This window comes from Anoplophora glabripennis, unplaced genomic scaffold, assembly GCF_000390285.2.
Source record: "Anoplophora glabripennis isolate ALB-LARVAE unplaced genomic scaffold, Agla_2.0 scaffold49, whole genome shotgun sequence".
In the NCBI taxonomy this organism is placed as follows: Eukaryota; Metazoa; Arthropoda; class Insecta; order Coleoptera; family Cerambycidae; genus Anoplophora; species Anoplophora glabripennis.
The window spans coordinates 1,334,659-1,348,961 of record NW_019417201.1 but is presented as its reverse complement, the minus strand read 5'-3'; the positions used below and the strand labels follow the sequence as shown (position 1 = coordinate 1,348,961).

The window sequence follows — 14,303 nt, the reverse complement described above, 5'->3', positions numbered from 1 at the left end:
ATTATGTATCTGTCAACATATTATGTCGACTTACGAGAACTTGTTACATCCTTGTCAAATTTTTGGAAGAAAAGTTTATCAAAAACGAAAAAAAAATGGAAAACGATTGGAAAAAGTGGTTCAGTTAAATTATTTTTGCCCATCTCACATATCTGGATACATCCTCGAATTAGCACTGGTTTCACTGTATGCTTTCAATTGAGTCTTTTTGCACCAGAACGTTATTGGGTACTTGTAGTCTAAGTACTCTGGTGTCTTTATCAATGGCTTTATCTTGCGTAAGTACTTGTGCAATGAGAAATAAGTACAACATGCCCGTCCCTGGTTAATGAGTTGCAAGGTACCAAGATAGACGTTCAATCACACCCCACGGTGGCTCCGCTGTAGTCTTGTAGAGATGTTCGCCTTAGCATTCCCCTTTTAACTTTTCTAGATTTTGCATCTCCTGAGGTGGATTTAACCTGAACTGATATCTTTTTTAAAAATCTCCATTATGTCAAATTTGTAACACCTTTTTTACTTGGCCACCCAGAAGTCCGGACTTGAATCCTCTTCATTTTTCTATTTGGAAGAATTTATTGGTTCGTGTGAAGAGTTGTGGCAAAGAATACAAATCGCTGCCAACGAAGTCAAACGCAATCCAATATGTTGTTTCAAACTCGAAGATCTCTCAGAAAACGTTGTGTAAAGTATGTAAATGTCAACGGTGGATTCTTCGAACACTGACTTTAAATCGTTATTACGAATTTCATTTGTTTTATTGTTAATTGTTGTAATAACACGAAGAAACACTTGGTTTGTTTCGCTTTTAATTTCTCGTATTATCAAAACATAGTATTCGTTACATCGATTTTTCTAGAAAACAGATCGAGATACCGAAATGAAACAAGAATACACAATTAATGGAAAAATGATTGATCTTTCAGGTTTTGAATCAAGTTTCATGTTAGACATACAGAGTAAAAAGTTATTAACTAAATTTTCGGTAAAATTGGTCGTAAGTGGCGCCCTCTATGAGCAATACTGAAATTACAACTCGCATCTTATTCGTTGCCTAAAAAAACATAGTTTCACAAATTTTCAAGTTCCTAACCTACATATTTTCAGAATAATCGCAAAAAAACGATTTAAATGAATTGAATTTGAATTTGCAATTTGAATTTCATTGCACATTTATCGAATAGTTTTTCCATTTCTGAAGAGCGTGTCTTGTTAGTAAAAAGTAGGTCTTATCGATTATAATCAACTTTTAATTAACATTCGATTGTTTTTTTTCATACTCAGTATTGTCACGAAATGACGTCCGGTCTATGATAGCATGTCGTGTTTCTAACGAATAATATGGAGTCTATATTTGAAGCGAGTAATTTTCTTGAATTAATCGATAGATTGGGATATTTTAATGTTTTGATAGCATTGGATATTCCTTGGGTAAAATAAAACTCCTAAACATTAAAGATTGGTTGAACAAGAGCTGTCTGTCAGTCACTGTTGTAAAGATTTTTAAAAATTTGACATACATTATTTGATTTTGACTGATATTCAAATGTTTTTAATGGAGAAACGAATATCACAAACAAAAATGCCTGTTTAGCCAAAGCTTGTGTCTAGATCATCCGAATTTTTAACGTAGCATACAAGCATAGATCAATGAACAACTAGCAAGTGCATATAAGGTATATAATACGTTGAAAAAACATTCTTATCAAGTCAAGTTCTATGTGCTCTCCAGTCTATTCACATTGGTTGAGAAACATTCTTATCTCTCTCAATATGTCAGTCACGAAACACACGTGACACCAAATAGTACTATAAGGTGCATCAGGTCAATGTACCCCTAATTTTTAGTTTGAACTGTTTTTTTTTGTGAATTCATACAGTGTTTACTAGATAATATACTTAGAGCAATTACACTAAAACCGCTGTATCTTTTCCATTGCACAAGCAATATTCGTATGAACTAGAACGAAAAATTTCAGTCAAACTGTTTTCATTTAATTGAAATGTCATCTTTACAATTGCCAAATCTGGATATCTCCCACATATTATTACTGGTTGTCTATATCATTACATTTAGGTATCTATTCGAAGTAAATAAACGAAAATTTTAAAATTTCTATATAATATGCCAAAAAAATCGATACTTCGAAGCTCAGAACGTATAAACAACAGTTAATACGAAGACGTGATCACAACAACTGTCAAATTTTCTGAGTGCCGGCTCTGTTTCTAGTACACCAATTAGAAAAATACGATTGTTGTAGAACGCAAAATAATTTGCAATTTTTTTTTATCGTAAATTAGATCAATTAATGACAAAATCCAGTTTGAAACACAATTTCCGTATCATACTGTATATATCTCAAAATACACGGGTTTATTATTAACTTATACTTTGACGTTAAACTAATTCAAATTAATTTAAAAAATGTGCGAAATTCTCATCAAATTATGAACCTAGGATAGCAAATATTTAGGTATATTAAAAAATTAGTGCATACCTAAATAATTACATAAAGGGTTAAAAGTAAAACATGTTCTATAAATAATAGTGCAATAATAAATGAAAGACACATGTGGTCAGGATAAGAGTTCCTGATAATTGAAGACTGATTCTAAAAAACCCATTATCGTTTCCTCCAGATATCAACCAGTACTTGTATATATTACCACATCAAAGATTATAATTATAAACAACAGCACTAACAAAAATGTGTAATTGTTATTAAGTCAAATTTAATACATTATTTTTTATTTTATTTTTACCCTGAATATAGAAGGTTAACTTCAACGCTGAGCCCTTTCATACAATGGAAAGTTCAGTGAAAATATACAGGACGTTTCTAAAATACTTGGTCAAACTTCAGTGGAAAGTTCTACTTCACAAACAAAAGAAGTTCCTATAAATATCAATCAATGTATGCCGTGTCAAATTTCATTTGATTCATGCCACAGTTTTTTTGTTGCTTTTTTACCTGTTTTTTTTTTTCTTCAAACATATTTTCGAATTGAGTTATTATGATAGGGCAATACTTTACAAAAATGTGTTCTTAGTTTATGTCGCTATTACTCACCTTTCTTAAGATCAATCCGATAATCAGGTGTGTAAATTCACGCGTTTTGAATTTTGCGCCATATGTCCTGTAAAGTGTTGCCAACGAAGAAAAAAGACAGCGCGACAGCTGACAGTCAGGGTTATTGAAAATGAGACGCTACACGGAAGAAGAACGCGATTCCATTGTTGAGCAATATTTTAAAAATTATGAAATTTTCGCAATTTTCGTACAAAATATGGTCGGAATAGTGATTTAATTTCTGCAACTGTGAAGAGATTAATTGAAAAATTCATGGAGATTGGATCAATTACTGATCTTAAACACTTCGATCGTCCTTCAAGAAGTCGTTCCACAAAAAACATCGAAACAGTTCGTGGGAGTGTTGCTGGAATGTCAATTCAGCATCGTGAGCATTGACATTTCGAGTAGTTCTCTACAGTATATTGTCACGAAAAATTAATTTGCATCTTCATGTTTACAAAGTTCAATTGACAATTTTGTAAGTTTGTAGCATTTTAGGTTATTTGTTGACTTATTACTTTTCAAATTGGTTTTCTAATAAAAACTAGAAAAATAAACCAAACATTTGTGTTTTTATGATTTCTATAAGTCACTAGTGGGGTGGGTTATAAGTCATAACTTACTAGTGACTTATGACTTATAACTCACTAGTGACTTATAGGCCACATTATTCCTTTAAAACCAAAGAAATTATAGTATCATTAATTACAAGTGTTGGATAAAATGTTTTTTGTATTCGAACTATTTTTTTATTAATTTGCGACTTAGATATTGATTATAGTGATTATCACGTACTTATTTTAACCTAATTAAATAGTATAATATTGCAAAATGTTTACATTTTCCGTTACTTTAAAATTAAGTTTAATATTCTACTACCATGTACATATACCGTCTATGAAATTAAAAAAAAAAAACTTTACTATTTCTTTTGAACATTCCTCACCTCGACTTGGTTCGGTTCTAACAGATATTTCACATTTCAATTCGTATCTTCACATTTATAATTGAAAATGCATTATTATTATTATTATTATTATGTCTAACATAATATGTTTAAATACAAAGATTTTAAACAATATTGATGACCAATTGTAAGTTTTGAAAGTGTTTTTGAAAGTATATAGTTTTAATTAGATATAAAAAAATATTTTTAGATTTTAATTGACATACAAGAAAAATTTTTATATAATCATTGTGTCGTCGTTTATCTGAAGATGGGATAAAACCCGAAACGATCGTAATAAAAATTGTAAAAAGGAAAAAAATGTTTTCATAAACAAATTATTTTACCAATTTCCCAGAAGTACTTCTTAGAATTTTCACTTGTGATAAATATTTAATATTAATTAAAAAAACGTCAGTGTAATGTATTACTATGCCTTAACTATCTTTGCGTCCGATTCGGTGACTTACCTGCTTATTATTTAAGTTGGCAGCATTTCAATGAGTACCGATCACCACTGTTGCCAACAAATCTTAATAACGGCAATCATTTAAGTTCAGCATCCGTTAAGTGTTAAATTTACTTACAGATAGTTAGTTTAGATTACATCCTAGTTTACTTGTATACAGAGCGTCACAAAAAACAAGTGGGCTAGTCTGTGGACCAGACCAGTATATCCTACAGTACTTTGACCACTTAGACCCCCTCAATCCGAGTCTTTAGTCAGTGATTCTTGAATCAGTTCGTATTAGCCTAACCCCATGACAACCCCGTAACCTCGCGACCCTACAAATCCGTAGCCCGGTATGTGTCTGGTGGTTTTACTGAAGAATAATCCTGGCTCTAGATACAGCGTGTACAAATCAATGGTGCTCGAGAGCAGTTGCTGTCCGTAATATCAGTTAAAGCAATCCCTTGTGCCAAAAGGATCATCATCTCTCGACTGTTTTTTTTTGGCTCACTGGGTTAATTGTTTAATTTATTTCGATGTTTTCAAGAAGTGCCTAATTAAAAAAAAGTTACTATTTCCATTTACTCACCCCGTTGGCAAAACATCAGTTTGTTGAGGAGATGCATTGAAGTACTAAATGTTTGTCCAACCTAAATTACATTTTTTATTTTTACAATGCAGTGGTACGTTTTATTTTAACGTCTAGGCGTACTGCCAGAGAATTGGATCGGTCATAAAAATATATAAAATTCTAACGTATAATTTATTACCTTCAAAATTAATAAAAATTGAGACGCAAAGTCGCTGGGCCTTTTAAATAGTCATATGAGTGACATAGAACACATGGTGGAAGTTTATTATAGTGAGCTATGAAAATACGTAGCTTGATCTTTTTTTTAATTTTAAGGTCTGTTGATATATTAATTAAGGATTTAATCGAACGTACTCAGTTGTTAGAACTGCCAGAAAATAGGTACAGAAAACAGAAAGAGATACGATTCTTTCTCGGTTCAATAAAATGGGCCTTTAAATCGCAATTTCGGTCAACTTGCCTGAATTTTTGATAAAAGTTAGTTTGAGGTATATTATAACAACAATAAGTGACAGTAATTTTTGTTCAACCCCTGGCCAGGGGTGATAGAAGATAAAAAAAGGGGTTTTTCAGGTAACTCAAAAAGGGTAGGAGCTAGGAAAAAAAGTTTCTTATAAAAGCTGTAGAGCATAAAATTCTACATAAAAATGGTCTATTGACTTTTTCTTGTACTATTAAAATTAACAGAGTTAGGGTGGCTACAAGTTAAGGGATGATTTCAAAAATTGAAAAAATCATAACAGGCAGAAAAATGAATGAATTTCATATTTTTTTTTTCAATCTACTCCAAAAAAATGTAAGCTTTATTTTCAGAGAAATATATATATTTTTTAATTTTTAATAAAAAACTTATAACAATTTCAATTTTGTAATCGTTAATTTTTATGATTTACCTAACAATGAAATAATATTTTTCAATGCCATTCCATTGATTATTTAAAATAATGAAAAGTTGTTTCCGAAATTTAGTTTCACGACAAAGATAAAAAATCACGTTCGCTTTGTGAAATTGTTATAACTTTTTTATTAAAAATTAAAAAATATCTATTTCTCTGAAAAGACAGTTTACATTTTTTCGAATAGATTGGAAAAACAAATTATAAAATGACTTCATTTTTCTGTTTATGATTTTTAAAAACTCTACTCTAATTTAATACTCCTCAAATAAGTTTCAAATTTGATAAAATCACTTGGGCCACAAGTTGACAAAAGCTGCTGAACGAAAGCAACATTGGATGAAGGTAATGTTAAACTGAATTGAATTATTATTTTGACGAAAATCTGAAGATGAAGATGAGTACTGAATATTGGGACAACCTAAGTATATTGTAAAGTACATTCACTAAATTGTCGATGATATCAGAATTATCTAAAATAGGAAAAAATACTCATAGATGTTACACTATTCCCAAGAGATATGGAAGAACATGATTCTAATTTTATGCCCATATAGATAAAAACGTACACCTTTATCTAAAACGCTTTTATCGAAATACAAACAGGGCACTGTGAAGATAAAAAATGAATTACAACATTCGATAGCCGCTGTTATCGAGTGGACTATTACAACTTGAGGAAGTTACACGAAATATATTAGTGAAACTAACAGGCGACGACTTAAAAAATTATGTCGACAGTTCAACGGTGAACGAAAAAGTTTCATTGACTATCAACGGAACAACCTTGAAATGGTGTAAACATTGAAATATAATAATTCAAAAAACGTTAGAAATACAAAAATGTTGGGGGATTTCTCAGAAGGTGATGTAATTTGTTAAAGTAAAATTTATGTTTGTATAACAACTCGAAAAAGCATCGTATTTTAATTGTTTTGAATGATACTTATTCACGTTTCTTATTCACGTCTTTCACATGGGCTAAATTTTAAAACAAATAACACATTTGCATCTTTATTTTTTGAGCATATCGTCGTTATGTGTGCTAATGTTATATTTACTTGGCCAAAAATGGCAACAGAACAAAAAATACTGAAAAAGTTTTTTTTTATTTTGAACAATATACATGTTGGCGCTTATTATTCCCTTCTTACACCAAGGTCTATAATTATTATAGTTTTGAAAAATCAATCTTTTCGTTATAAAATTTATAATAACGTTTCTTTTTTAATTAGATTTGTTAGTTTAAATTTGTTTCTTTGTTTTTATGTATATTAGTACTATTACTAACGCCTTGTATATTGTAGCACATCCAGACCTTATCGTAATTTCGATAGTGAAGAAATTCATAAATAATATAAGCACATGCTGTTTACCCAACGAATGTTTGTTGAAATCTTTGAAGCTCATCATATAATATAAATTACACTAATTTATCTCAAATTGGGACAACCCTGTGGATATGATAACGCGTAATGATGCAATATCTACAGAGCATTCTCTCAATGTCTTGAACTTTGTTCGTGGAATTCTAACGCTAATTCTAAATAGCGCTGGAGCGCCATTTAATTTCCTTTATTCGGAAAAACACCAAACACAAATTATTTTTCAGACAAGTAACGTCACGAATTAAATCGATGCAATAAAAAGTCATCCTAAATCTGACTAATAAATCACGGATGTAAGTAAAATACATGCTTACGTCGAATATACCGTACGTTTTTAATAGAAACGATAGATTTTTGGCTAATTCATCAAAATAGTAGGTCGTATGGCTTGATAGATTTTTTTATATAAAGAAGAATGTGTTGTCATTGTCAGTAGACCCAACTTAGATTTTAGTTTGGTAAGAATAGAAAGAAACTTTTAATGTTGGTCACACTGTTTCATTTTCTGAAAACAATTGTTTCAAAAACAATTTCTAAGGGCTCCAGGATTCTTCAGATATTGAAATAAAACACAGTTTTCTACCAATCGCTCCAAAACCATCGGAGATATGTTTTAGTAGAGGAGAGAGAGGGGAGGGAGGAGAGAGGGATGGAGGGAGGAAGGGCGAGAGAGAGAGGGAGAGGAAGGAAGAGAAGGAGAGAAAGAGTGGGAAGGAGGGAGAGACAGAGATAGATAGAAGTGGAAAGATCGAGATAGACAGGGATTGAGAGAGTTACGTGGATTGAGATAGATAGATAGAGAGAGAGAGATTGAGAGAGAGAGAGATTGAGAGAGAGAGAGATTGAAAGATTGAGAGAGATTGAAAGATTGAGAGAGAGAGATTGAGAGAGAGACATAAATCTATATACATTTTTATAATACTGGGTGTATAATAACAGTGATAGTAACAGTAATAAAAATATATTTGAAGGAAAATAATTGCAAGCGAAAATAACCAAGACCTGGAAACTATGTCTCCTGTATGTAAACTGCTGCAATATGTACATATACAGGGTGATTCACAAATAGTGGTCACCATTTGTGAAACACCCTGTATACGGTCCAATTTTACCAATTTTAAATTTAATAAAACCTGTAAAACTCTCCACCCTGTACATCGAAACGTTTCCGTATAACTACATGTTTATATGGACGTTTTTCGTGAATTTTGTGATAAAATTTGGTCAAGCATTCTATTTACGCCCTGTACAACACACAGCGCAAATCGTATCACGTTCAACTCATTTCAAATATGTCGGTACAAAAAAAATTAAGAATAACAATGTGCTATGTATAGGCGATTATCTACCTGTAACTAAATTAATTATGTGACTATAGTAGTCTGTGGTACTCAAACTTGTTCTTATTCGGTCACATATTATGCAAATAACATTAGCTTTTAGGCGTGGCTATAAATCATATTTAACTGTAACAATTAAAGTGAAGTAAGGTTTGTTTGAGATAAATAAGCTTTACATGACCGTAATATATTCTGGATTCCCCACTTGTTAGTTTTTCTATTAGTTACTTAAATTCGTGATTAAAGTAAAAATGAAAAATTGTAGTTAAAAACAAATGCTTTATTTAGACTTGTTTTATAAAGCTGTACATATTGGTGGTAAATTTGAACTAAGGACGAAGGAAATGAATCTCTGTAGGTACGCCAAAATAAAAATTTATAGTCAGTTTTTTTCAAAAATGTGTTTTTCTTCGGAATTTGGTAGATATTAAAGTCTATTTAACATATAAAAATGTTTTCAATCTCGCTTAGAAACCTTATTAAATAAAATCTAAATATTATCATAATATAATAATTTAAAATTTATCGTGATGGGAAACGCTTTACATTATTAATATTATTATTATTTTTTTATTCGTGAATTTTTATTTCTCAGATTATCTCAGTTTAATATGTTATCTTAATTAATTATATCACTTTATTCGTAGTTCTTTCAACCTATCTATGTTCTAAAGTATGATACGATCTAATAAGCGTCAGGAAATTGCATCTAATTGTAAGAACGTTTGAGGATCACTGATCCATCGCGAGATAAAATGTGTAACGCTACATAAAAATAATTAACGTCTATCAATCAAAGTGACTTACAAAAAGTAATCGTTTTAATATAGGACCGGTTACATATTATTGACCCCCACAAAATCAACGTCAGGGAATTTCGCCTTCTTCAAAAACGTTAAGAGATCGATAGTACGGTGTGGAGATATATTTTGAGAGGAAGTATTTGGTTGCATATGTATAGGTAGCTCTGAATCTTGAATTATTATTTTTATGAAGTCGAATTACGTAGATACGTTGTACAAAATTAGGAAAAAATAGGTTGTATCTTAGGATGACATTGAGAATTATTTATTTTGTTGAAGCTTGAATTTAAAATTTGGAAAGTGTAGCGAAAAGTGTTGCGACTTACCGTCAATAGTTAAAGTGCGCCACCTAGTTTTCCTCGCCTTTTTTCCCATTTTTTCACACTCCAATTTTCCGGAATCTTTGGATTTGCATTAGCAGCTAGAAGCGCGTCATGCCTTAACACTATTTATTTAAATACCGGCAAAAGCGTGCTCTCGTTTTATTTAATTTATGAATTTTAATACACCAAGGTCCCTCGCTATTTTTTAATGAGTCGATAATAGAACTGTTTGCGGGTTTAATTTCACAGCTATTTACTTCCTTTTCGGCAGTTTCAAGCATCCAATTTTTTTTATTTATTTAACGTTTCTTTTACCCCGATAACCGGCACCGATTCTTGTGTGTGAACCCGCGTGTAAAAACAACTCTTCCTTATCACAAAAAAATCACATAACTATTCCGCGGTCATTTAGAATTTAGTTAATTTATGTACAAGTAACTACAGCATGATTTTCAATGTGTGTTACATAACCAGTCCCGTGCTCATAACATATTATCGACTGAAACGGGGCAGCCGACACCGAAATTCACTAACCTAGCGCTCAGACGCAAATAATATATTTAAAATCTTCGGAACCGCTCGGCCGCGGTCGCCCGGAGGAATTCCGTGTTCCAGAAGTTCGATCTTTCCGTGATCTCCCAGTTAATTTTGTTCCTAGTGCCAGGAAATTAATTTTTTTTTTAACCAAATGCTCATCCGAAGACATAATAATTGCCAGAGCTTCTGTTGACGTTTCGTCCCCGTTGAGCATTCGATTTCGAAAAATTGCGCAATCTTTAATTGTATTAAAGAAGACGGGACTTTGTAATTCAATATTGTTTTATTTTTTTACGTCTAGCAGTTTAGTTTTATCGCGAGCGATGCAATTTGCACTTGAGGCTTTTATTTGTGATGTAATATTGTAACATAAGATATTGTAAAAATTTCATTCATTTTGGTATAGCTTTAATTTAAAAAATCGGTTTAGTTCATCCTCTAGCACAATTTTGCTTCCTTTAGAAACATTTTTTTTGTGGCAACTCCACTATTTTTTACATTTCAATAAAATTTGATATAAAAGGGACTTTTAAGATATAGACCAAGAAATAAAAGTGAAAAATCATTGAGAAATCGTGAAAATTACTGGGCGGGATTTTATTGTTGAAAAGTCTTGGGAATGATAATACAAGAGGCGTCTCATCTCGTGGGCCATGAAAAAAGTATAACGTCATTGTTTTTTATCAACAGATAGGTCAAAAATTCGTCATTTTTCGTTCTACGCGTTATTGTAAAAAAACTATTAATCTTAGCAAAAAATGTTCAACAGACGATTTAATTTAGAGAAACTCATCTTTAAAATGAGACTTTATAAGTTAAAATTGCTTTATAAACAAAAAATTTATAGCAAAATTAAACGAAAAAGCTGCTTTTTTTCTTTAATTGTTAATAACTTTTTAAATAATTAATAAAATCTTACCAAACTTTCACAAAATGTGAATTTTTATATCCTTAAGATGTACAAAAGATGGGCTCGATCGGTCAAATAGTTTATTTATCCCATTTTTGAAAAAAGGCCCATTTTCAAATGACTATTCCGGGGGCAGGGTTATGACTAAAACATTCTTTTTGGGTTCATTTTCTTCTAGTTAAAAAAATATATTTTTTTCAAATTTAGTTGTATATAATTGTTAACAAATAAAAGGCATTCTTTTCCCTAATAAATAAATAAAATAAGTCCGCGGTTTTTAACTTTTGAAAGAAGTTATATACACCATTCGAAAGCTCGTAAAAAACCTACAAAAACAAGTGTCTAGAACTAATAGGTCCGGAGTTAACAATTTTTTTTTTAATCACAGAGCAATTTGTTATAAACATTAAGACCGGAAATTTTAACATTTTGTAAATGAAGGTAAACTTATTATGTTAATTTTAATTGAATTTGCCCATAATTGATTAATTCAGAGCCCGTCAAAGCAAGAGTACGCGGCAGTAGCCCTTCAGGGAGTGGTGGTGGGTGGTGGCTTTCCTCAACCAGGAAAAAACTGACAATGGATCTTCAAAACGGTGCGTTGCTTGAAAAATTTGTAATATTTCAGCTTCTATGTAACGTAGAACCTTTTTTTTAATTTTGAAGGGTTAAAATAATTTTGACATTTTTTTATTGAGAACTATTCTAAAACATTTCAAATAAAAAAAAATGCAAAAAAATTTTTTATTCAAAAAAATTCATTTTTAGGGGGTAGAAATAATCCAGAAGTAATTTTTTCGTCGAGCTATCTTCTTCATTTTTACCTTCAATTACAAAATGTTACCCTGAGATTTTTTTTAAATTGCCAACTCCCGATCTATTGGTCGTAGAAATTTGTTTTTTTTTTCCATTTTGTAGGTTTTTTACGAGCTTTCGAATGGTATATATAAGTTCTTTCAAAAGTTAAAAACCGCGGAGTTATTTTATTTGTTAACAATAATTGTATACAACTAAATTTGAAGTTGTTTTTTTTTTATTTTTTTTTCAGCTAGAGGATACTTGGTGTCCTTTCGAAGAAAATGAGCCCAAAAAAAATATTTTGGTCATAACCCTGCCCCCGGAGTACCAATTTGAAAATGGGCGTTTTTTGCCAAAATTGGATAAATAAATGGAATTTTGCAAAGACTATTTGACCGATCGAGCCCATCTTTTGCACATCTCTTAAGGATATAAAAACTCACATTTTGGGAAAGTTTGGTAAGATTTTATTAGTTATTTAAAAAATTATTAACAACTAAAGAAAAAGCATTTTTTTCGTTTAATTTTGCAATAAATGTTTTGTTTATAAAGCAATTTTAACTTATAAAGTCTCAATTTAAAGGTGAGTTCCTCTAGATCAAATCGTCTGTTGAACATTTTTTGCTAAGATTAATAGTTTTTTTTACAATAACGTGTAGAACGAAAAATAACAAATTTTTGACCTATTTCTTGATAAAAAACAATGACGCTATACTTTTTTCATGACCCACGGGATGAAACGCCTCTTGTATTATAATTGCCAAGACTTTTTCAACAATAAAATCACGCCCAGAAATAATAAATTTTAAAATGTTTCCTTTCCTGGTCTAATTATTCGAAGCCGAAGATAGATGAACATGATTTCTCACCTAAAATGTAGGATTAGCTAAAATACCTGAAACAGTGCCACATTTTTTGTTGGTAGAAATTTTTAGAAACATAGGTACATATACAATGCGTTCATGATGAAAGGAACAAATTCGTTTAAAATTCAGGTAATTATTTTGTGGAAAAACGCCTTGACACTTCGATTAGTATTTTTAGTTGCGGATTTTTTTACATAAGAAAATTGTAAAGGGTGTCTCAGGAAGAACATATGTAGTCATCATTGATTTTCTTTAATGAAACACCCTGTATACTATGCCATTTTTGAACTGTACGGTTAATTCTAAACACTTTTTGTACAACATACCATATCTCTAAAATCAGCGGTTTTCGTAATAATGACGTTTGAAAATTAATATTTTGAAATACACACAAGTAATTAAATAAAATGTTTAAATTGAACAACCTTGAACATTTTTTTAAAAGCCAACAAAAATAACGTGGTATGCCAAATTTTATTTTAAACAAAACAGTTTTCTTCGTATTAATCGTTTTTCATTCCTTGATCCCTAGACCATTTTGATGTAGTATTTTGTGACAATGAAAACCAAACTGTCACCGGTACTCTTAACGTACCTTAACCACAACCAAATTTTTCTTGATATCCTGTTGCGAAGCTACTTCGCTTACATGAAAAGTGCATGCTTAATAACATTACTATAATTTTAATTTATTAATTATTATAAAAGTCACTATTGTTCTATAAATTTAAATATATAAATTCTATAGTTCTATTAGTTTATCACTGGGCGTTTGAAACTTCTTAAATATTTCTAATATTGCCAAAATATCGCAATATTTAAGGTCATGTCCAAAGTACATAAGGTCGAAAATCGATCTAGTAAAAATATTGAGAAATTCTTCATGACAATGTGCACTGTGGGGTTGCCTATTATTTGGCGTATGTGATGTCACTACTAAAAAGGTCTATTACCACCAGTAGTGCTTGATGACGTAAGTATTCAGCAAAGAAATAACGTGTGCTTCCAATATGAGGGCTGCCCTGCCCCTGCCCATTATTCAGGAGTTGCCCGTGAAGCTTTAGATCGGGACTACTCAGGCCGTTGTCTGGCGTGCTAGGTCACCGGATCTAACATCTCTAGATTTTTTTATGGGGCACTCTTAAAGACATTGTATACCGGGATGTCCTACTACATTTGAATACATGAAATATTTATTAGAAACCTAATTTTTTGTGTAAAACCTGGTACCTATTTGCTCAGATACATCAAAGTTGATGTTTTCATTTATTATAATATTGTAAATAAAGTACAAAAAAATATTTGGTATAAAAGTTACTATATAGTTTTTTACTCCTTATTAAGCTTATGGGAAAAAAAGTATAGGTTCCCATTTG

The 14,303-nt window shown here is 31.0% G+C and overlaps 1 protein-coding gene across 2 annotated transcripts in view; it reads right to left on the bottom strand.

Moving 5' to 3' along the window:
• Positions 1 to 10,355, bottom strand: part of LOC108903866 (titin) — a 121,590-nt gene extending 111,235 nt beyond the window's left edge. For both annotated transcript variants that reach the window (XM_018706196.1, XM_018706197.1), the window contains exon 1: positions 9,820 to 10,355. In XM_018706196.1, the coding sequence (XP_018561712.1) occupies positions 9,820 to 9,868 (49 nt within the window). In that variant the 5' untranslated portion in view covers positions 9,869 to 10,355. The remainder of the gene's footprint in view (positions 1 to 9,819) is intronic.
• Positions 10,356 to 14,303: the final 3,948 nt, after the last annotated feature.